Source organism: Mastigoproctus giganteus, chromosome 11, assembly GCF_048544385.1.
Source record: "Mastigoproctus giganteus isolate SK-2022 chromosome 11, ASM4854438v1, whole genome shotgun sequence".
In the NCBI taxonomy this organism is placed as follows: Eukaryota; Metazoa; Arthropoda; class Arachnida; order Uropygi; family Thelyphonidae; genus Mastigoproctus; species Mastigoproctus giganteus.
In genome coordinates, this window is record NC_143585.1 from 89,496,801 (window position 1) to 89,521,143 (window position 24,343).

The 24,343-nt window shown below is 39.4% G+C and overlaps 1 protein-coding gene across 1 annotated transcript in view; it reads left to right on the forward strand.

Moving 5' to 3' along the window:
- LOC150078243 (fibroblast growth factor receptor-like 1) overlaps nt 1–24,343 on the forward strand; it is a 106,975-nt gene that overhangs the window by 75,590 nt on the left and 7,042 nt on the right. The window contains exons 6-7 of the mRNA XM_090384823.1: nt 4,650–4,768; nt 8,152–8,380. Of these exons, the coding sequence (XP_090240949.1) occupies nt 4,650–4,768; nt 8,152–8,380 (348 nt within the window). The remainder of the gene's footprint in view (nt 1–4,649; nt 4,769–8,151; nt 8,381–24,343) is intronic.

A 24,343-nucleotide genomic window follows, 5' to 3' on the forward strand; every position in this document is an offset into this window, starting at 1 on the left:
ATCACGTGAGCACGCCATTTAAAGGAGAAAAGTAATATTACCAAGATCTGAACTGCATCCATTGAAATGTGAAACCGAAAGAGAGGAACCTGCTGGCATCGAGTGGAATTCGCTTATAACGCATGAACGGTCATCGCAGGCTGTCCGTTATACCGCGGTTTAACCACGCATGTACGATCACTTTCCCACAACGCCGCTGAAGTTTCTGCTCTACAGATTCAGCTGTGTGTGGGTACGCAGCCTGTGCTGACGTCAGCATCATGGCCGACTGCCAGTAGGATTTCATCTGTTACGCATAATTTGACTTCGACGGTCAGCGTAAAATAAACTTTTTTTTTCTGTTTGTTGCTCTCATGACAGATCTCAGGAAAATGCTTCGGCTGTTGTTCGAACCCCACCCCAGCAGCCCCCTCTTTCCCTGCGCCAACTTTTTGTTAGATAAAGCAATACGCCAGCCGCCTAGTGGGAAATATTCACGTGATATGGAGTACATAATGATTATCTGAGATGGAAACTTTTTTTTTCCATTATAAGAAATGTCTTTTGATTCTTTGTAGCCTTCTGTACCTCACAATAGAGAGAGCATCGAAATTCCATAACAGAAGACCCTAAATTTCTTAATTTATCTGAGTTCCTCGTTAGAAGGTGAAGTCTAAATTTTTAAGTACTTTACCTGACTAATTCAGATTAACTTTCTTTTTTGTTTGATTTTATATTTACCCGAATAATGCCTTTGTTTTTCTCCACTGATTTACATTTGTCTATTCTCTTTACTTTGTTATTATTATTATTGCTCTTATATTATTTCTCCCTGATTGGGGATCCCACCTCGCGACGGGTATTGCTACCAAGTACACAGGGTGGTCGATGTTATGTCCGGTGTTACTGTTGATCGAGGGACTCTCTGAATATCCTACAGGTGTTCAGGATTGCGACTTTCTGGAGTTTCTTGTAGGTGTTCACTGGGAGACCTATTGCTGCTAGGCTGTTATGTAGGGTCTTTGGCACAATATCGGTGGTTGACACGATGATCCGGATGGTCGTTACTTGTTGCATATGCCACATCTCTTTGATCTCCTGTCTTAGATTCGTGTACTTCCTGATATTTTCCCCCATGGGTTTTCTGCAAGTTTCCAGTGTTGGGTACCGCTATGTCAATCAGATAGGTAGCCTTTTCCTCCTTGCCCACAAGGGTTATGTCAGGTCTATAATAACGGATTGTCCCATCCGTTATTATAGCGCGGTCCCAGTACAGCTTGTGGGTTGAGGTCTCTAGTACTGCCTGGGGTTCTTACTTGTAGTACGGTACACTTTCTTCAATAAACTATTATTTCCTTTCTAGCTTCTGATGTATTATCCTGGTTACCTGGTCATGTGTATGAGTGTACTCAGTCTGGGTGATCACCTTGCACCCCGCGGTGATGTGTTGGATCATTTCTGACGCCAGGTGGCATCGTCGACACGTGTCACCGAATACTCCGGGCTCCTTGGCGATGTATTTTCTATAGTTCCTGGTGTTGATTACCTGGTCTTGGATGGCGAGCATGAATCCTTCTGTCTCGGGTAGAGCGTCCTGCTCGTGAGCCATGCATTGGAAGCAATTTTATCTCTTGTTGCTCAATGAGATCTATCAGGCCCCTTCCTTCTTCTTTCCTAGCAATTGTCAGTCTCTCCACGGCTGATTTCTGGTGGTGTTGGCGGCTCTCGGTCATCATTGCCCTTGTCTTTCTCTTGATATCTTCCAGCTCGGTGTTAGTCCAATCTATGACCCCAAAGGAGTATGTTAGCACTGGGACTGCATAGGCGTTTATGGCTTTAACTGTGTTCCCTCCATTCAGCTTTGCTTTCAGCAGACTTCTGAGTCTCTGATGGTATTATTATTATTGTTGTTGCTCTTATATTATTTCTCCCTGATTGAGGGATTCCACTCCGTGACGGGTACTGCTACCAAGTACGCAGGGTGGTTGTAATGTCTGGTGTTACTGTCGGTCGAGGAAATCTCTGACTATCCTACAGGTGTTCAGGATTGTGACTTTCTGGAGTTCCTTGTAGGTGTTCTCTGGGAGACCTATTGCTGATAGGCTGCTATGTAGAGTCTTTGGTACCATACCGGTGGCTGACACGATGATTGGGATGGTTGATACTTCTTGCATATGCCACATCTCCTTGATCTCATGTCTCAGGTTCGTTTACTTCCTAATTTTTTCCTCATGGGTTTTCTGGATATTACTAGTGTTCGGCACCGCTATATCAATCAAGTAGGTAACCTTTTCCATCTTGTCCGCAAGAGTTATGTCTGGTCTGTTGGGCGGGATAATCTTATCCGTTATTATGGCGCGGTCCCAGTACAGCTTGTGGGTTCGAGTCTCTAGTACTGCCTGGGGTTCGTACTTGTAATATGGTACACTTTCTTTGGTCAAATGGTATTTCCTCGCTATCTTCTGATGCATTATCCTGGCTACCTGGTCGTGTCTATTAGTGTACTCAGTCTGGGTGATCACCTTGCACCCTGCGGTGATGTGTTGGATCGTTTCTGAGGCCAGGTGGCATCGTCGACATGTGTCATCTGACATTCCGGGCTCCTTGGAGATGTATCTTCTATAGTTTCTGGTGTTGATTACCTGATCTTGGATGGCCAGCATGACTCCTTCAGTCTCGGGGAAGAGCGCCCTGCTTGTGAGCCATGCATTGGAAGGAATGTTATCGATGTGATCTTGATGGAGGTCATTGTAGTGTCCGCCATGGAGTATTTTCTTTGCCCATCTTTCTAACTTCATTTCTTGTACCGTCTGGGCGGGAAGGATTTCCTCGCTTAGGTTGATTGTGGTATACCACTTGTCTATCTTCCTTATGGCCTGGTGGAGTATTGTTCTCGAAGTAATCCTTCAGATTAACTATCGCTGTTTTCTGTTGTTCTATCAGGCCCCTTCCTCCCTCTTTCCGAGGTATTGTTATTCTCTCCACTGCTGACTTCGGGTGGTGTTGGCGACTCTTGGTCATCATTGTCCTTGTCTTTCGCATGATATCTTCTAGCTCGGTGTTAGTCCAATCTATGACCCCGAAAGTGTATGTTAGTACTGGAGTTGCATAGGTGTTTATGGCTTTAACTGTGTTCCCTCAGCTCAATTTTGCTTTCAGGAAGCTTCTGAGTCTCTGATGATATTTTTCGGTCAGGCACTTCTTGATTTCATTTTGTTCTAACTGCTCAGCTTGCATCATCCCTAGGTATTTTATTATTATTATTATCTGTGTATTGCTCTGATCAAGAGCCACCCCATTGAACAGCAGTAAGCTAAAGGGTGATAATTTCACTCAAAGTTTAAGGCAGGGACATGTGTCCAAGTTTACATGGAGCAACATGTGTGCTTAACCTGAAAGGAACAGTATTTGCAGAGTTGTTTATTTACATACTTGAAAATTGTGGAATACCGAAGTATTCCAAATAAGGACATTATTTTTATCAAAAAGTGCTAAATAAGAACATGAAGTATATGCACAAAAATATACAGCATTTCTTTGGTTGAGGCAGTCAGTCCACATTTTTTTTCTGGTGGTGTTTTTGTGAGTCACAACCGTAGATCTGTGTATGTGTCCATTAGCTGCTGGCGTCTGTAGGTGGCTGGTAGAATTTATCCAGGTCGATGGCTAGATTGTTAATCAAATCTACCGCGTTTCCTGGGAATATGCGTCTCAGGCCTTTGTGGTTGTTCACACTGATTCTGAATGGGAGCCTTGGGTCCCACTGATATTTGTTTCCCTAATAATTAACCACAAAATCCTTTTAATTTTTAGCTCTTCCTCCTTCAAGTTATCTCAACACGTTCCATATCATTTCTAAGTTCATACACACTCTACTGATTAACATTTATTTTGTCCGGTGATTTGTTTTGTTTTTTTTCCATTTTATGAGTGATACGAGTATGTTTTTTTCCTCTCTCTCTTTCTACTGATCTGTATTTTCAATTGCTTTAATTCTGACTAAATAAATTTACAGAAATGCAGTCAGGCTTAGAACCAGAAGAATCTTCCGTGTTGCTATACTAAAAAAAAAAAATTTTAAATGTTAAAAATCACTTCTGCTCACTCTCAATCAACTCTACCAACAGAAAGTAAAGGGGAAACACCTCAAGGCCCAAGAAAACACGCCTGCTTTCTCTTTTCATTAACTTTGTACAACTTACTACACCATCATTCACGCATGAGCAACACTCTAACTTCCTTGACGAATACTGACAGTTTAGGCAGAAAGGACCTTCGTCACTTCAACCACGGCTGCCATGTCTACTTCATCGAATTAATTAAAAACCGTCACGCAGGTTTCTCCTTAGTGAAGTCAGTCCACTGAACCTTCTTCTCAAGACTTGTAACTTAACTTTCGCTTTCGGAATGACTCACTCCTTTTATCCCTGGAAAATAAATTTATATTAAATATAATCTCTAACATTGAAATGTTCTAGTTGCAAGAATATAACTTACTTTAAAAGCAATTTTATTATTTTAATCAAATTTATGTCAGAGTACGATGCACATCCAAATATAATTATTTTCATATTCATAATTAATATTATTTAGTAAAAGCTAAATTATTATTGGTAATTATTATATTGGATTTAATATTTCATTCATATTACCGCGATTTATTTTTCCAGAAGGGATCACAAGGAAGCCAGAACTGCGAGGATTTCATCCCATCAATACTACTGTGCCATATGGAACAACAGCCACCTTTCAGTGTCGCGTGAAAAGTGATATTCCCCCTCACGTAAAGGTAAATAATAATTAAAGATGCTACGCTTAGCTCTTCAATGATTGAGAGAAATTTGCGTACAATCATATATCTTCAGATATTGTTTCGGGTTCGAACCCATACGCTGCCACAAAAAAATCGTGGCTCATTGCTACTGTGGCGTTGAAAGGTCGAATGCCCTTAAGAGAATCCAAAGCATTACATATCATGGGCGATAGAATTTTTTCTTAAATTAATTTGAATTTTTTAAATTTTTTTCTGTGACTAAGAAGCGAAAAGTAAATAACTATCTTGTTACCAATTAATTAACTAATAATATATAAAAGTAACTGTTATTTTGCTAACTATTATCACTGCACATATCTCTCAAGTAACTCAACCACGTTTTTAATACTTAATTAAGAATTCACTTATTATATTTTATTATTTTTATTAAAATTATTTACAAATTTTACTTACTGGATTTTTAATACTGACTAAATGCAATACTCGTTCACGTTTTTGCTGTGACTAATATAAGCAAATAGTAATAATTCATGATTTATATATTTAGTAAACTGATAACAAAATAGCGAGCTCATCAGAGAGCAGGCACCTCATATGCACTAACCGAGAACGTTCCTTTTCTGCACATCCATCATATTGCCCATTAATTTCTTCAATCAGCGCACGACAACAAGTACCATGATATAAGTAAATTTATTTTATGGTTTTAATTTATTTCAATATTCGGGTGTCTTATTATACAGGTAGCAATATTGCACCTTTCAGAAAAGACAACCTTTGTAGACATAAGCAACTTTGTTTAATTATAATAAAGAAACTTTTTAAAAGAGCCAAATACACATACCGTAGATACCCGAGTATAAGATCGAGAAATTTCAAAATCAAAAAATGCGGGATCGCGTTATATACGGGTGATGTCAGGTATCTACATACTGAGAGAGCTTCGTGTTATTAACTTAAATTGTTTTTTTAATGTAATCGGGAAAAATCCGTCTTGTTCTCGGTTCTTTATAGAATGAGTACAATATTACATAACTAGCCGCTACTAATTTTTGTTATGCAGTATTTTGTAGAACAAATCCAGATGACAGTCTTGCATGTCTCAACTTTTAGAGGGTCTACATCCGATGTTGAGCAATATTCAGAAATTGATATTAAAGTGCCTTTGTTTGAATGGAAAGTGCAGTTGATAATGTTGGTCATATTAATTCCTGAATAAAAAGTGCAAGATTAAATAACTTTTCAAACACTTGTTTAATCATTTAATATTAATGTAAGTGATAAACAGTACCTCTGGTTTTATAAAATACTCTAATATAAATATTACATTCATTTACTACCAGAAAAAGGTTTGGAATCAAATGGTTTTGCACAGTTCACTCATTTCATTATACCAAAATATGCAAAATCAGGCAGGGTCCCTAATGCCCACAAAACTCGTTTTCTGATATCCACTTATATGGGGGTCAATACATTTTCTGACTTCACGAGGCCCAAAACTAGGACTCGAGTTGCCCGCCTTTGGACCCTTTCAAGAAACTCGATGTCTTTTTTCAGATGAGGTCTCCTTGAAATGAGCTCTACTTGAAAACAGTATTCCAAGTGTGGTCTTACAATTACCTTATAAAGTAGGATTATGACCTCCCGATCTCTACATGTTAGCGTTCGATAAATCATCCATAGGACACCATGGACTATCCTGGCTGCCTGTTTACACTGTTCAGAAAACTTCATATCTGACGGTATTGTAACTCCCAGATCTCTTTCCTCCTCCACTCCTTTTATTCAACCTCACCAAGTGCATAATTTATTTGTGAGTTGCTATTCCCCAGGTGTAAAACCTTGCATTTAGCAGCATTAAAACATAGCTGCCAATTTTCTGACCATCTTTAAAGTCTGTTCAAGTCATCTTGAAGGAGCGCTGCTTGGCGCTGATCATTAACGACTATGCCAATCTTCATGTCATCTGCAAATTTTGACATCACGCCTTCTGTCCCTCCGTCAATGTCATTTATGAAAATGAGAAACAACAGTGGTTCAAGAACCGATCCTTGAGAGACCCCACTCCTGAATTTACACCTATCTGAAGAATATCCATTAATCATAACCCCCTGCCTCCTGCCCTGCAGCTACCCAGCAATCTACCTTAGAATCTTACCAGTAATCCCAACCTGTTCAAACTTATATAGTAACCTCTCACGAAGGACCGAGTCAAATGCTTTGCTAAAATCCAAATAAACTATGTTGAAATTATTCCCTAAATCCAGCTCATGAGTAACTGTGTCAAAATAGCCTACTAAGTTAACAAAGCTATGTTGCTTGTCCTTCAGAATGCCATATCTATCTAAATGTCCTTGGACTGCACTCTTAATCGTTTCCTCTAAGATTTTTCCTACCACTGAAGTCACAGTAACCGGCCTGTAGTTACCAACTTCACTCTTTGAACGGCTTTTATATATTGGTGATACATTGGCACTTCTCCAATCCAAAGGAATTGGATTGGTAATTAATATCAATAAAGAGAGTAAAAAAAATTAGTAATAATATTAGTAAAAAATTGCATTTATGATTAAATATTTGGAGATAATTGATGATAACAATAACGAGAGGTGTTTGAAAAGTTCAGAAACTTTACCCTCTATTTGGAATCACAGCTGTCAGGAACGTTACACAGTTTCCTGTTAGAAATATTGGCCTTCACAAGTCCTTGCAGGGTTCTATTCCGTTATCAAGCACGTACAACAGACCGTTTTCTTCATGCTCTTCGGTATAACAGCGGTGGCTTTGTCAGCTGTTCAATCTCCTCATTGACCACAGAGCGTTAGAGGAGTTTACAAGATAGAGAATACAGGAATACTACTGTACTCTTACCCTGACCGCTCGGCTACTTCACTACGAAATTTGTGTCCTGTTCTTTCCTCAAATAACCTCCAAATTTATGGCCAGGGAAGGGTCTCTGGTCCACTTTTTTATCCGCCTTCACTGAAATTCAGCTATAAGGTGGATGTTCCAGTTCTTGTCATGTACTCCGATGACAATTAGTGTCTCTCGTGCTATTGGAATTGCATCCCTCATGTGGTAGTGACAAGTAATCAGTAGTCACTGTTCGGTTATTGGACAGCTAATATAAAGAATACCTTTGGCATCAAACAAAGATGATCGGCATATCAGTGATTGGGATCCTTGACCATTATCAGTAAAAGAATGACTTCAATGGCGACCTTTACTCTACTAAATCAGGCTACCTATTATTGCAATGTGACATGCTTGCCACCGCCTTGCAACTTCTTACAACACCAAAGTGCGGCAGTTTCAGAACTTTTCTAAACACCCCACGCACGCATTTTAAACGTGCGTAGAACATCTTTTAGAAATTTATTTAATATATTTTTTTTCAGTGGTTCAAGAAAGTAAGCGTAGGTGACTCTGGTGAAAACTTCATCTCGATCCAAGGCGAGAACTTTTTGCTACTCAAGTCCACTCAAGTGAACGAGAGGTCGGATGGATCGTTCCTTAACAAACTGGAGATCCCTGAAGTCCGAGACGAAGATTCAGGGAAGTACATATGTTTAGGAAAAAACCCGATGGGTTATAGTTTTAGGAGTGCCTTCCTCACCGTCCTGCCCCGTAAGTGCCTTTAGTCTTTCTTCTCCCCTCGCCAAAGAAAGCTACAATCACTGACCAAAAAATTAGAAAACGTTATTCACTATCTGGTAGGGCCACCTTTTTTTTGAATTACAACCTATACACGTCGTGTCATAGATTCCATTGTCTACTTCCAGATGTGATAATTCTTCCATCAGGATATTTTTCAGCTGTTGTATTAGAGAACTGTGAAGCCTAGACATTCTCAGTTAGATTCTGATCTTAAAAATTCTGCAGCCAGAGTGGACGTTGGAAATGTTCCTCAAGCCACTCAGATAGAATTTTTGCGTGGTGGACAGTTCCATTGTAGTCTTGAAGTAATTCATCGCAGTCTGGTTTAAATGAAGCATTGAAGGGTAAAGCTAGTCCGATACGATGGCAAAATATTCACTGAAGTTAACAAAAGTTCTAACGGTATGAGCGGACCCAGTCCCTACCAACAGAACATATCGCATGCCATAATACCCCCTCCAGCCTCTTGAGCAATGAAAACGAGAGTCTGAATGCATAGATTCATGAGGTTCACGCCACACTTTCACTAACCGTTGGTGCAAAATAAGTGTGAATCAAGACTCTTCAGTCCAAATGATCGTTTTATATTTTTCCACAATTCAGTCTTGGCGTTGGCAGCACTACTCCAGTAGAATTTTGTTATAGAAAGAAATCTTTCTATAAAATTCTGCAGTTGTGTAATCGAACTGTAATTCAGTTTTCCACACACTGCACATTCTGTTCTCACTCGTAATTCGCTTTAAATTCCTGCTGTCTCTTGGAGCACCAACTTTCTGCCTCATTTCTTCCTTTTACAGCTGTACACGCTTTTGTCTTACACTCATGGTATACTCTTGAGATGGTTGCTTTCAACACACCAGTGATCTCCTTTGTTTTCTCAATTTTGGCTCCTACTAAGCGTGCTCTAACACCTTTCTAAAAATCGGAAAGGTCCACAGGGAACCACAGACCACACCACGTGACAACTTTCATTCGCATACCGTACATTTAATTATTGGTTAACGCCAACCAAATTATTTCCGATTTTTTGGTCAGTGAATGTACCATACAATAATAATGTCAGTCAGTGAGTGACTTGATGATTCGAGTCACTTTTCTGTAATGACGAGACTGAGATGACTCATTCAAATGACTCGTTTTACCTCATAAATACTACAACAGTTTAATCACACACACGCACAAACCTACTGAAAGAAATACCTTTGAAGTAGCCCCTTGTGGTTGGGTGCATAGGATATAACTAAACTCGATCGTGACTCTAATCTGTGATGTAAGTGGGTCGTAGCTTTTCGAGTCAGTACTGCTACTTTCCTTCTTTTGCGCTTTTTGTGTGTGACCCGTCTTCAGTTTATAAGTTCTAGATTTGTTTTGTACTGGTACAGCTGCTGGAACTTGCATAGATATTTGACTGGCAGTAGCAACCACGCTGGCATGTGATGAAGCGTTATGACTTTTAACAACTGGGGAAAAGTGGGGTTGTTATGGATGAGGCAACAAAGGCCATAAGGTGTGAGTATGTCGTGTCTGTAAATTGCATTAATTCTATGGTCCGTTTGCCTATTTTGCAATTTGAAAACAAAATCTCGAAATGATAGCAAAAATACTAAACCTTCATCCTGACTAACGTGGCAACAAGTGACAAGTCCTCTAAATATGCTTAATTATAGTTTTTATCCACCAGAAGAAACTTCTGATTTATTCTCGCTTGATGGAAATAAATTAATCCAGTCTGGCTGTAAGTTGGTGATAGGAACTCAACATTTCTAAATGAGTGGAAAGCGGCATAGTCAAAATAACAAAATAATCAAGATGATGAGGTACTACACTGTATGTTGCTTGAAGTTCTCCATCATGTTTGTGAATTGCAACTTTAAAATTTAAGTGTATTGGAATAATATATTGCACTATTGGATATTATGTTTTATGATCCATTTTCTATAGTTACATGTACAGAATTAAACTTTTCCTTTCAGGGTCAGTAGACGATAGAAATAGCGGTAGCATGTTTGTTGGTCCTGTCCTCAAAAACAACTTTCCAGTCATAGAACTTGATCTGATAGATTAAGCTTTATCTTGATCATCTATATGGGATTTCATTCTATAATCCAATTTCTATATTATATTTCAAAGATCTACACTCAGTGGCCGCTTTATATCGAGTAGATCGCCTTCAGTCCGTAGAACAACTTGGATTCGACAAGACATAGACTCAACAAAATGCTGATCCCTGTTCACTAGTGCTTCCCACAGCTGTTCTAATTGGATGGTTGCCGATATCTACTCAAGAGCTTGTTCGAACTTCATCACACGAGTAATTAAAAGTGGATTGAGATCTGCGGGAGGCCATCACAGTACAATTAATTCACTGTCACGTTCTTGGAATCAGTTCTGTACAATTCTGTCCTCATGACATGGCGCATTATCCTGTTGGGCGAACCCATTCGCAGAAGGATGCAGTGCAGCCATGAAGGGATACTCTGTAGGAAATAATTTTCAAATATCCTATGGCAACAGTGTCTGACGCGATCTGAATCAGACACTGTTGGCTTTTCGCATCAATTAGCTGTTTCCGACCATAGGACTGCTGTTGGCTGATGTTATTTGCTTACTAGCCCAATCTCGATGCCCGAGACAGAGTTGTAACGTAAAAACTCCAGCAGGGCTGCAGCTGATACGTCTTCAGCCGACAACGATGTCACATTCAAAGTCGCTTAAATCTTTCGCCATGCCCATTTTCGTACTAAATTACGCGCGCGCACACACACACACACACAACGCCCCTATGTATATGACCACCTGCTTTATATTGCGTGATATGAAAAAAAAATGATGCTGGTAAGGAGCGCTCCATTTCCTGAAGTGAGTAGGTCCATCTAATAAAGTGGCCAGTCAGTATATATTATATTATATCTGAAGAATCCATGTTATATTAAATCTAAATTATATCTTAAGAAGCTGATCGATCCTGTGATACTTGGCCAATATGAACAAAAGCGGAAAAATACTCTAATCTAAGGTTTTTTGAAAGGTTGGAGTGTACCTGGCTGGTCCCTTCACGGTAGGATCAATACAATCAATGAGTTATTGGCATTTACATAACTCTGCAAAGTCACGACACTCTATTGTTTGGCTGATAGACGTTACAACCAACCAGACATACAAACGAGTTCCCATGGACATACGAGTGCAATAAATTCCATGACCACACCCAACAGTTACTACAATATTGGACTGCAAACAACAGAAAATCGAAGAGAAGAGGAACACTCCCTCCACAAACTACGATCCGGTTATTCACATTTCAGTTTGTTATTAGACATACAGCTAAATCTCATTATGACATACCTCCTAGAAAGATCATAATATCCTTAAATTTAATAGGACTTAACAAGTACTGGCCTAATGATATTCATAAATAACAGAAATTGATATTATTCTCGGAATTTTGATAAAAGTTTAAATGATAGAACACCTTTTTAGATGATCATTTTAAGAGAGGAGATACATCGATGATAAAACTAATAAAAATAATCGCAGAATGTTTGGATAAAGAATAAAAATGGGGGCACACCTTAGGGATACTTATGAAATAATGATGAGAAAATTACCTCGATAAAAGAAATAGCGTGAAGAAATGATAGCTGCAGAGAGCGAATGAGAAAATCAGACGGGTTAAAGAACAAATGATTATCATTAGTAATTACATTCATGCGTTGTTCCATTATGCAAATTACTCAAAAAGAAACTCCTGTTATCTAATTCACTCTCAGCCGCAGAAACTGATCTCGCCATAAAAATACGGGATCTTAAATTGAAGTTTTTTCTTATTTCTTGGAGAGAGAGAGAGAGAGAGAGAGAGAGAGAGAGAGAGAGAGAGAGAGAGAGAGAGAGGAAAAGGTAATTTAAAATCGCATCTTTTAAATTTTTCTGCAAACTCCTTTACAATAGCAGAAGGCATGGGAGAAATAGGATTTCGAACGAGACATCATGATTATGCGCATTATTATGGCAGTGAGGATGAAGCCAATTACTGATTTCCCTAATTCTCATTAACAGGAACATACGCATCCATTCATATCTAAGACGGTTTTTTTATATTCGTTGGAAATCACTGGTGAGATCCTTCAAGAAAACAAAACTGGAGGGGTTTCATTTTCCCCAAACTACGAAACTTAGATTCGAAGGGCAAAAGACCCAGTTTGAGAGAACAGGATCGCACGATCTTCCCATAACTGTTCACATATTCACGTGCTTTACTATAAATATAAACCATAGATTTAAGTCAGAAGACAATTTGTAGATGTTCTATCATTAAAGATAATTGTTGAAAGAAAGAATTATTTTCTTGTGACATCGCATCAGATTCACCTTAAAAACAAACTATAACTATTTATTAACAGTAGTTTTTCCTCTCCGAAATGAATAATCCATTATCCCTGTGAATCGTAATATTCATTACTCTTCTCCCATATACTTTTAAGTCTCTTTTCTCTCATTGCATCTCTTCACAAGCAATACCACGTTCATGAATCTAACATAACAATAAACGCGAAGGGTGCAACAGTTTGTATTGAAAAAAAAAAATGATAATAGGCGGATTTTTATTTGTCCGAACTTAATGAAATTTGGAATGGCTCGACAAATATTTTTAAAAGGCCTAAATATAAAATTTCATAAAAAAATTATTAAAAGGAGTCCCTCTGTTACATGCGAACGGATAGACAGACGGACAGACAGACACAGTGAAGGCAATAGGATATGTGCATATACGAGGGGTAATCATTTAATGCGCAGGACTGGTGGAAGATTTTATGTTTATAGTGCAAACTTTCTATAACTGCCGCTAGAGGCGCTATCCTGATCGCTACTGAGCAGACTCTGTGTGCTTTAAGACAATGCCAAGTCCCAAGAAGTGGTTCAAGACAATGCCAAGCCCCATACGGCTAATATTGTTCAGGCAGTGATCACTGGCATAGGTGCCGAGGTTCTGCCACAACACCCTTCTTCACCGGACTTTGCCCTGTGTGATTTCTTCCTGTTTTCACGTCTGAAGAAAGCTCTGAAAGGCAAGCGTTTCGCGTCCAACAATAATGCTCGCAGAGCCACAACTGGTGCACATCGCAGTCTTTCGAAAAATGGCTTGCAAGGAGCATTAATGCGTGGTTACGACGGTGGCGAAAGTGTGTAAAGTTCAAAGGAGAGTATTTCGAGAAGGAGAAATCCACAGAAGACTCAGATGATGAAAATTAAGATAAGACTTTGCCAGTCCGCGAATTAAATGATCACCACTCGTTGTTGTTGATGGAGTTTTAAGTGCAATTGCTACTTAGGCCATATTGCACCTATGAAAGTGATTCGTAATGTCTATGCCACCCCTCGTATATATATATATATATATATATATATATACACTGAGTGATCACTGAATTATGACCACCTACCTAATACTTCGTAGGTCTTCCTTTTGCCTCAGTACAGCAGTTTTCCGACGTGGTATTGATTCAACAAGATGTCGGAAGTGATCGGGAGGTAGGGCCAACCAAACTGTGTGTAATTCAATCAGCAATGCAGGTATGGAGGTGATTGGTGTATCCAGACGCCTGATATGCCTTTCCATAGTGTCCCACAAGTGCTCTATGGGACTGATATCGGCGGAGTTTGGAGGCCAATTGATATGCTGGAAGTTAGAAATGTGTTCCTCAAACCATTTCCGCACATCAAGTGCCCGATGGCATCGGCGTATTGTTATCTTGCCAGGTGGGAAGGAGCAGCAGTGCGTACCACACGCTTCTTGATTGGACCGGGGTTCGAGCCCGTCACCACCAAATACGGAGGATGCGGAAAGATCATGGAATGACCACCGCATATCCCAGAGCAATATGGCCTTAGTTGCTAATGCTCCTAAAAACCAAATAACAAACAACAACAAACATTATTATCTTGGAAGACACCATCGCCATTGGGGGAAAAGTGTAACATAGCGGGGTGTACACAGTCAGCAAGCAGTTGCCGATAGCGGAGACCACTGATACGTTTTTCCACATGCACCAGGGGTCCAAGTTCTTGCCAGTGAAACATACCCCACACGATATAACCGCCTCCACCGGCCTGCACTTTTGATACCATGCATGATGGATCAAGAGCAGCATGTCGTTGACGCCAAATCCGTACACGGACATCCACGGTGTGGAGCAAATAACGTGACTCATCCGACCATCACATCTACTTCCAGTCTTCTAACGTCCAACTTGCATGCTCTTTGCACCAGACGAGTCTTTTACACCGATGAACCTTGGTATGCCGTAGGGGTCGTCTGCTGGTATAGCCCATACGTGCGAGCCTGCGACGGATGGTCATGCCAGATATTGTTCCGGGTTGGCCCATGTTGTGTTGGGTAGTCAACTCTTCAACAGTGCTGCGCCTGTTCGCCTGTACGAGTCGTCGGACCCGGCGCTCATCACTAACATCAACCTTTCGCTGACCTTTGCAGTTTTGCCGTTGGGTCGTTGTTTGATCATTCTCACGCCAGTCATGGTACACTTTAACTACGGCGGCTCTCGAACACCCCAGTTCAGCCGTTTGGAAAATCGAGGCACCAGCTCGTCGAGCACACAATCTGTCCTTTATCAAAGTCCGATAAATCCTTCTTTTTACCCATCACGCTCGGAATTTTACTACCCACTGAACCACTGACACCTTATCTATGCTACGTAGGTCGACTAACTCCGTACATCGTACCTCACGTGGTCAATGGGTTACATTCAGTTTTCATAGGGGTGGTCATAATTCAGTGATCACTCAGTGTATATACGAGGGGGATATCAAAAAGCTCGTACCCTGACTGAGATAAAACATCAGTAGGAAGATGCCGTTTTTAACATAAGTTGTCTACATATTCAATAACTAACATGGGAAATTTCATTCCCGTAGGTGATCGTACAACAGAGATGCACCCCAGGATCTGAGGAAGGATGCTTTGGTTGACAAAGTGGAGTACGAGCAGGGATCAAGTTCCTGCATTTGCAGGGCAAAAAAGCTCAGGAAATTGACGAAGAAATGAAAGCTATGTATGGGCAGAATTGTCCATCCTATGACACTAAATAAGTGGAAACGGGAGTTCCAGTGCAGTCGTACAAGTGTCTTTTTCGAGCCAAGAGAAGGAAAGCCATCAACATCCACAGACAGCGAGGCGTTTGCAAAGGTTGAGCAGCTGGTGCTGAGCGACAGACTTGTGACTATTCATTTCATCGCAAATGCAGCAGTGGGAATTAGTTATGGATCTGCCCACAGCATTTCACATGTCTAAGGTCTGCACGATGGGTTCCAAGACTGCTGACGCCTTTGCAGAAGCAATGTCGAATGTAATGTTCTCGCTAACTGTTGGATTTGTGTAATGCAGATGTTGAGAACTTTTTTAGGGTGAGCCCACCCTATTCTCCTGACCTAGCACCGTCCGACGTCTTCTCGTTTCGAGAAATGAAGAAACCACTGCTTGAACGCCGCTTGGATTCGTCTCAGGAAGTCATCAATGAAGTGGAATCGTGATTTCAGGCAAAAAGTGCGGACTTCTGTGATCAAGTTATTAAACAACTAACCCATTGATGGGAGAAATGTGTTACTAGTCTAGATAATATACATGAAAAAATAATAATAATTGCCGAATTTCTATTGGTCCTACTTTAATGAAATTTGGGAAGGATGACATGTCTCTTTCTAAAAGGCCTAGACTTGGAGTCTTCTGCTTCTTATACTTAAAAGCAATAACACTGATGCAGAATTCTTGAATTTGATCGAGACATAAAGGGTGACACATTTTACTACGAAAATCCTTAATTAAATTGTTTAATTAGTGATTAAGGTTAATTAAAATAATTAATACTTAATAAATTAACAAATTATGCAGAATTTTCTATAAAGAGCGATATATATTAATGAATAACTGATTAAAATTTATATTTGATAAAATTTATAAATTTTTTTGCATGTAGAAAATCCGGTCTGCTTTAATTCTGCCAGAATACTTTAAATTTTAGATTTCATACCAATTCAGTGGCTAAACGAGGGAAATTTTATCCCCGAATGCTTAATGGAAGCATTTATAACTCAGCAGAATACTGAGCAACCTCCAAAACAGATTAATAGCACTGCAACGCGAAGAGCCAGCTGCATCATGAGAAGTATTGAAGCCATTGAGTTAAAGATCGTGTGGAATAAACTCCAAAGAGCATTATCAACAAGAATTGTTGCTAACGCTCCTTGATATATATGCTCCTCTTAATACCACACGTTAAGTGCTTAAAGAGAGTCACCATAGGGATTAATATATGTGGTACAAATGTAACCTTTTAAGAGAATGAGGGGATTTTCACTTATACTGCTAATAGGCAGCTCTAGTTAGCAGTCTCCTCAAGATTTTTCCGATAATCCTACAACATCATCCGAAACCTTTCCTTAACATAAGAGACCGCATTACCACTGATATATTGACCTGTTAAAATCCAAAGGGATTAACTGCACATTAGGAAGACTGCGTGTCATTGCGGGGAACACTAATCTATCTCAAACAAAAGCAGTGAGAAATGTTACTGGCCGCTTAAGTTCCAGAATATTTAATAGCGGCCATCATGTAAGATCAACTAATCCAAGTATCTTCTACATAGAGGAGTTGAACAGTTCTTCTGAGGAAGCCTCAAATGGGTGACGGGTTCCGCACGAAGCTGCAGTACTTACACCATGTGATTTCTATTGTTAGTTTCTCAAATAGATAATACCCATTTCCTTCATGGCCAGATTATTCAAATAAAGCCATCTCCTTACCACTCTCTCTCTCTCTGAGTTCCCGGTCAGGTTATCTGTTTATTTACTCCCACACTATTAAAGAGATTGTCATCATGGTGATAACCAAACACATGAGGGACCCGAGTACTTCAAACTATGTAGGTTTCTTTGTTCCTTCTTGGTGATTAAATCAATCATGGTAACTTCTTTCTCAAAATGCAATCCTATTTCCCATTTTCTCCATACTTAGATTCTAAGATATCTGTTTTCTCCTTTCGCTCCCTCTCATTATTTGCGGTATCCTGGTGTGTGTTTTTAATGGTGTTATTCGCCTGTTGAAATGATGGTGCCATTACAGTTTGTAGCGCCATCTAGCCGCATTATATAAAACCATTGCTGTAAAAATGAAAAACTAAAGAAAATGGATTTTCTAAATTACTAAAACGGGATAAGATGGAATGCATCTAAATCCGAAAGAAAGATTAATGGAAGGCATATCATAAACGCTTTTTACTCGTATCGGTGATCTTGCTGCGATCGCATTATTATGCAGAACGGAGGAGTTTGATAATGATCAACGATTTCCCAAAAATAGGAGCCCACTGGAAATAGCAGAGTTTTATAAGGCAAGTGGAAGATTGCAATCGATGAACCAAAGATAATTCAGTTTGTACGCACTTTCAGAATAGCAGATTTGTTATAGAGAATATCAGAGCCAGTTTTAGTCTCCAAAGAATCCTGCAGTTGTTGGAATCCTCTAAACACCAAGACGATGTTTAAATTTTTCTTTTCTTTTTTTTTTTTTTTTTCATTGTCCAAGTATAGGGTTGTGTTGGGTTTGTTTATTCAGTGGCCGGTTTGTCTATTTTCATGAAAAACTCAAGATTACAGAGAAAGGGGGTCCATACTGCATTCTTTGGAGACCAACTAATTCGGCCACGAAAAAATAATAATAAAAACAAAGAAGTTCCAAGTTCTTCTCTTCGAGACGGAATTTCAACCAACGCCTTTCCTAGGATGTGATAAAGGTCTTGATGCTAATATCACCTAGAAGTGATTATGGATATTGTACTAACCACGAGGGACTATACATCTGAGCGAATTTAATAAACCTACTCAAGGTCGCACCCCCTCTAAGGCTGCAACTCTGCCTGGAGCTAAAGTCAGAAATTTATTCTTTTTTCGTTGCTACGCCTTTTCTCGAGATTTATGTTGTTGTTATTTGGTTTTTAGGGGCATTAGCAACTAAGGCCATATTGCTCCCTCGAGAATTAAGCGAAGCACAGTATTTGGCCAATGCTCTTACAATCTCATTCACAAAAATCAACCATCAGATATGACAGTAGTTGTTGTTGGGTTTTTAGGAGCATTAGATATTAAGGTTCAGCTGACAATTCAGAAGGAAGAAAATGAAGGAGCATGCACACACAGAACCACAACTCCTGCCAAAATTAGGAGACCATTAAAAGATGCTGATCTCTGCAAAGAGTGGATACCCTCTGAAACTATAGTTATTACTGAAAACCAGTCCTACAACAAAAGGAATTCAAACTCCAAAACAAAAAACAGAGCAGAGACCACTTTTCAAAGCTCTGCTTCGCTTTCAAGTTCACGTTGAAAAGAAGCAAAGATGCAAAGTCCACCCTCAGATCCCCATGCGTCGCAAAAACCTACCGTCGCTCATTTTGTTGCTCCCTCCCCCCCCCCCGACGGGAGCAACAAACAAAGGTCCACTGAAAAAGACAACTCAGCAAAGTTTCCATAGGGCAAATGGCAATCTACGGGTTAAATTTCATTATCCTTGCGGCGTTTATCATTCGGATATCGTTCATGTCTAGCTGAAGACAACATCATCGCTGAAAAAAAAAAAGAGGGAAAATATTTTTCTCCTGGATTAACCCTAATATTACCCCGAGTGTCGTCAGGGAAATGTGCGTATCGACGCTGAAGTAAGACAAATACGAACAAGACCTCCTGCATATCCCTCTTTTACTATCTCATGCCCGATTAATTGCTTAGCACGACCACTGGAGAGAAACATTGGCCCAGTGGCACCCTAGTTAAACGTTAAACGGAACGATCCACAAGGCCCTCTTCTAGAGTATTCAACTCCTTATCAACGCAGTAGCAATTAATGACGGCCTCACCTGACTCGAAAGAAAATTTGCAAGTCTTTCTTTTTCTATAAAACATTCGCAGCATATTTGACAAACTTCTCACCTTGCAGAGTCTTCTGTTAAACTCAGAATTCGAATTTATCTGTCTGATAGAGACCTGCCTTCAAAATATCAACTGAATTCTATGGCAAACAGTTAGGCTATACGTTTATTGCAAGAGAGAAGCAGAACAAAAGAGGGAACAGATGGAGGAGTAATGATTTTATTTAAAAAGGTCTTCTCGATTTTGAACGACCAAAGCTCTCATTCAGAAAACTTTGTGGCCGTAATTGCCACATTCGTAGATGAGAAGGGAAAGATACAAATAGGTCTAATTTACATGCCACTGGAACATACGAGAGAAGTCTAAAATCAGTTTTTTACCTGACTATCAAATTTATACGTAAATCTGAACACAATCATTATGAGGGGAGGATCTGAATATGCCCTCACGTCATCGACAGGACTCGAACTCAGGTCTTTTACACTCGATGTGGGGAGGACGGCTATTCTGCCAACTGTGCTACCCACGAGGGCTAAAAAAATGCAAAAGTAGAGCTAGACATTACAGTGGAAGCACTTGGACTGACGCAATTAACAATATCTGCAACAAGAGGACGGGTTCAGTGGCTGGGTTTAGTCTATTATAATACATTAATTTAATGACAATTCCATGGGATTTTCCTCTGATCACTATGCGCTTACAATTGAAATTGCTCTTCAAAGACAAGTCGTTGACCAAAACATCAGCGCATATCGGCAGAATAAACTGAATGTGATGTTCTCCACAAAATTTATTAAAAGCGATGTCATTTCGATATTTCTTGCAGAATACGACTTTCTAAGACTATACAGAGTGTCTACAGAAGAAGCGATTGAAGAGATTTTCCAATTGCTCTTGTATATTGCCTATAAAGGAGCAGCTAAAGTATTAAAGAAAGAGCGAGTTCTTGGTTTACTCCCCAAGTCAAAGAATTTTTTTAAAAAATAAACAAAACTACACAGAAACTGGAAAAGAGCTAAACCTCAACTGATCGAGCTTAGTACAAATGTGAGAGGGCGAAGTTCATTCAAATGAATGACACAAGCATACTATAAGATTACAAGAGAGAAACTAAGAAAAGAAAAGAGAATAGTAAACAAAAGTAACAAAGAAGAAATGTCGGATCAGCCTTTTAAAGATTGGACAGAAGCCAGGTTTGGAATACCCCTGAATAAAAAACCAGATTAACAGTGAAAAAGAAAGCATCCGTGGGATGCAGGATATAATAAAGAGATAGAAATCGCAGACACTAATCAAACTACAGCTGTAAACGCAGTATGACATGAAATTAATATCACTTGAAAGAAGCTATTAACAGTTTCCATAATAAATCAGCGATAAGATCGGACCAGTTCCCCCTCTTCGTGATAAAAATATGCAGTGCATGCATAACGACCCGCTCCACCACTTCTTCCAACGAATACTAAAAGAAGGTGTTATTTCAATATCATAGAAAAGCTGTCATGTGAAACCAATTCAAAAAATCAACAACCCTAAATCCAGTAAAAGTTTCAGGCCTATTGCGATTGGACACACTCTCTGTAAAAAGTATTCTTAAACACCATCAATCAGCTCTGCTTTTGAGGACAGACCACAATACACTCTGTTGTTCTACATAGATTGACTGTAACAAATTTAATGAAACATTACACGGATACAACAAGCATTAAATAATAAATAGTGGTTATATATGTATATACATATATATTTTTTTTCACATAACAGCAAGCATCTTAAGAATTCTAACTGACATCCTACAGGAAATACAAGTTACAGCAATTAACGGAAACAAAATAACACTTACCGTGTAACCAGAAGAGTGCCACAAGGGGGTGTCTTCTCCGACACTCTTTGCGATAGCACTTGTACCATTTTTAGCTCAAAACTGTAAACAATTCGTTGCCTAAACCGATGATTTAAATCTTTTTGTTATCTCTACAGAGCAAGAAAATGTGCTTCAGTGTAAAACAGGAGGAAACAATACAATACGGAAGAATACATAGACTGAATTGGTTTGAAACTAAATGAAAAGTACTGTGCAAATGGTCTTCAACAACAAAAGTAAGGAAAATGAAATCACGAGTTTTGCGAATGGTGCCAGAGTACAAAACATTCCCTCACATGTTGACCAGGGATTTAAGCTGGAGGAAAGACTAACCTTCGTATCTCATTGTGAATATGTAAGAAAGAAGACGCACGCAGCAATCTTGATCGCTAGACAGGAGCTCATCGGCCTCAGAAACCCTCGCCTAATAACCCAATTCATCGTTAAATGTGTTACGCCAATTCCACTGTATGCATCAATTAGTCATCGGCCCTTATCATCAATGATGATAAGGGCCGATGACTCATGGCATGGAATACTGGCTCCTGAGATAGCTAAATTGGATTGCCCGGAAACCGTCTACCATCTCAAGAGCGATACTGTAACTCTGGCTCAGTTATTAACAGACTGACTGGATGCACCGTAAGTGGTAACTTGCCCTCGGGTGATGCCACTGAGAATAAATGGAGAAGAACCAAAACTGAAGTGCAGTACGAACACTCTGGGGAAAATTTTTCCAGCAAATACTTTTAAGCTTTTAATAATTTAACATTAACCGAGAGAAAATATGTACAGGAAAGAAATCTTTGGAAATGTATACCGTCAGGTTCAAATATAAACTGTGAAGCAAGAAAACAATAACCAATAAACTTCTTTTCAAGTGAGAAGAAACATATGGTAATTACACCCTCTAGACTAAAACTGTTTATGGTGCCTCGAAAGAGAAATAAAAAAATATATTATTATCACGTGAATTATTATAATGCATTATTATATCATTACTGGCGTTTCATGGCAATAAAGAGAGAGAGAGGCCATCGGGGAACCTTAAAATTATAGTTACGCCACTGTTCGGATGATATTGGCATACATGCATCAGCGTCCACGTGAGTGGCTGGCTCACTGGTTATAATCACTGTCCTTCCCATATTGTGTGAAAAGGGCTGGGTTCGAATCCCTTCAATGACGCGATTCGAACTTTTATGAGCTTTTTTTCACACCGTGAGAGGTGGAACCTTGGGCGAACATATTACACATGGGCAGGCGAGTTAGTTCTCGGGTGACCCTAACACTTTACACAAACGATCAACACAGAATGATCTACGAATCCATTGATTAGCTTAAAGGTCCAGGTCCATAACTAATGCAAGCTTTTCACACCGCGGTAGAGTTAGTCGATCCCATGCGAAAATTACATAGTTTATTTTATCGAGTTTTAGTTTTTCAGTCCTCAATTTATTGTCTCAGTGCATGTTCTAAAAGGACTCAAGCAACCCAGCCGCAAGTTTCCAAGCATCGTGACACCAGACCTAGAACGATCTGTTCTATAAGTATTATAAACAGAGTACTGAAATAAGTCTGCATTCTCTCCGTCAATTTTGATGTAAAAGGTGCATAACGAAATAAATGAGGAAAACGCAGAAGTCTTTGAGTACTTCAAAAGAGTTAAATGGAGTGATGAATGACGTTGTATACCTCATAAGACGCATTAAGGAGCGTCATGCTGTAACAAAGGAGGCCATCATCTGAGAATCGTAGCATTGAGAGCGATACCTTATTGACAGAAGGAGAAGAGCCTGTCTGGTCTCTCATTATACTTGATGATAGATATCTCTTTATCTTCAAACCTTTTGACCAGTATTGGAGCGGCCATCCAACCACAAAAGGCAGAGGATTGAACCTTCTTAAAAGGCCTTTACAATTTGAAAAATCTAGAGTAATTTCTTAAGGTTCGTCAGAGTTTTCTATAGAATTTCGACACATACAAATAACGTAAGACAAATGCCTCCTTTTCGCCTTGATACTTGTTGTCTCTGATGAAATCCATATACAGTATTTGATAATCAATCAAATTAAAGTTTTTAAATCGGTTTATCTTACTTTATAAAGGGTTGAAGCTATAACTTCAGGGTTGAAGATAATAATAAAATTCTAGACATGCTCGAACATGCTCGACTCTTTCAATCAATTGAAAGAGTATTGTGAAGGATATGTGAAGAAAGCCTACTGGAAAACAACTCTCCATCATAGCCACGTCCTCATGTGATGTGAATTCGGATATCCATCAACGACTACATAAAAGTGAGAGATTCAATTCATCATGAGTGTTACGTGATAGAGAGTTCCCTCCTTAGAGCACTGCCGAAGAGGACTCACCTTTTATTGGTATAGAGAGCTTGCCCGCAATGTACTTGTGTGCCCACCGCCTGGCACATCCTGCCTTAACCGGGAGAAGTGAACACTTACTTGATGTAAATATAAAAAAAATAAATAAAGAAAGAAATTACCGTACAGCAAATAAGATACAAAAAAACAATAAGGACAGTATCTGTAGCATATTTTTAAGGAATACTAAAGAAAAAATACCGTGACCTTCTCTGACTGAGATTATTCAAGATTTCCTTAGTTTCTTCAAGCAGAAAAACCGAAAGAGGCATTGAGTGGGATGATTTCGGTATGTCAAGAGGTAAATTGGCAGTGCAAGAATTATAAAGTTTTCTTTTTTTAGATAAAGAGGGAAAAAACCCATTAGGATGTAAAAAAAGATCAGTCCCTCGTGAGAGGTTACTGTATAAGCTGGAACATGTTGAGATTACTGAAAAGATTCTAAGATATACTGCTTTGGTGGTTGCAGGGGACAAGGCAGAGGATTGTGATTAATGGATATTCTTCAGATTGGTGCAAAAAGAGATTGGTGTCAGGAGTGGGGTCCTCAATGATCGGTTCTTGGACCACTGTTTTGTTTCATTTTCATAAACGACATCGACGAAGGGATAGAAGGCATGATATCAAAATTTTCAAACTACTTAAAGATTGGTAGAGTCGTTAATGATCGGTGCCAGGCAGCGCTCCTTCAGGATGAATTGAACAGACTTCACAAGAATGGTCAGAAAAGAGGCAGCTATGTTTTA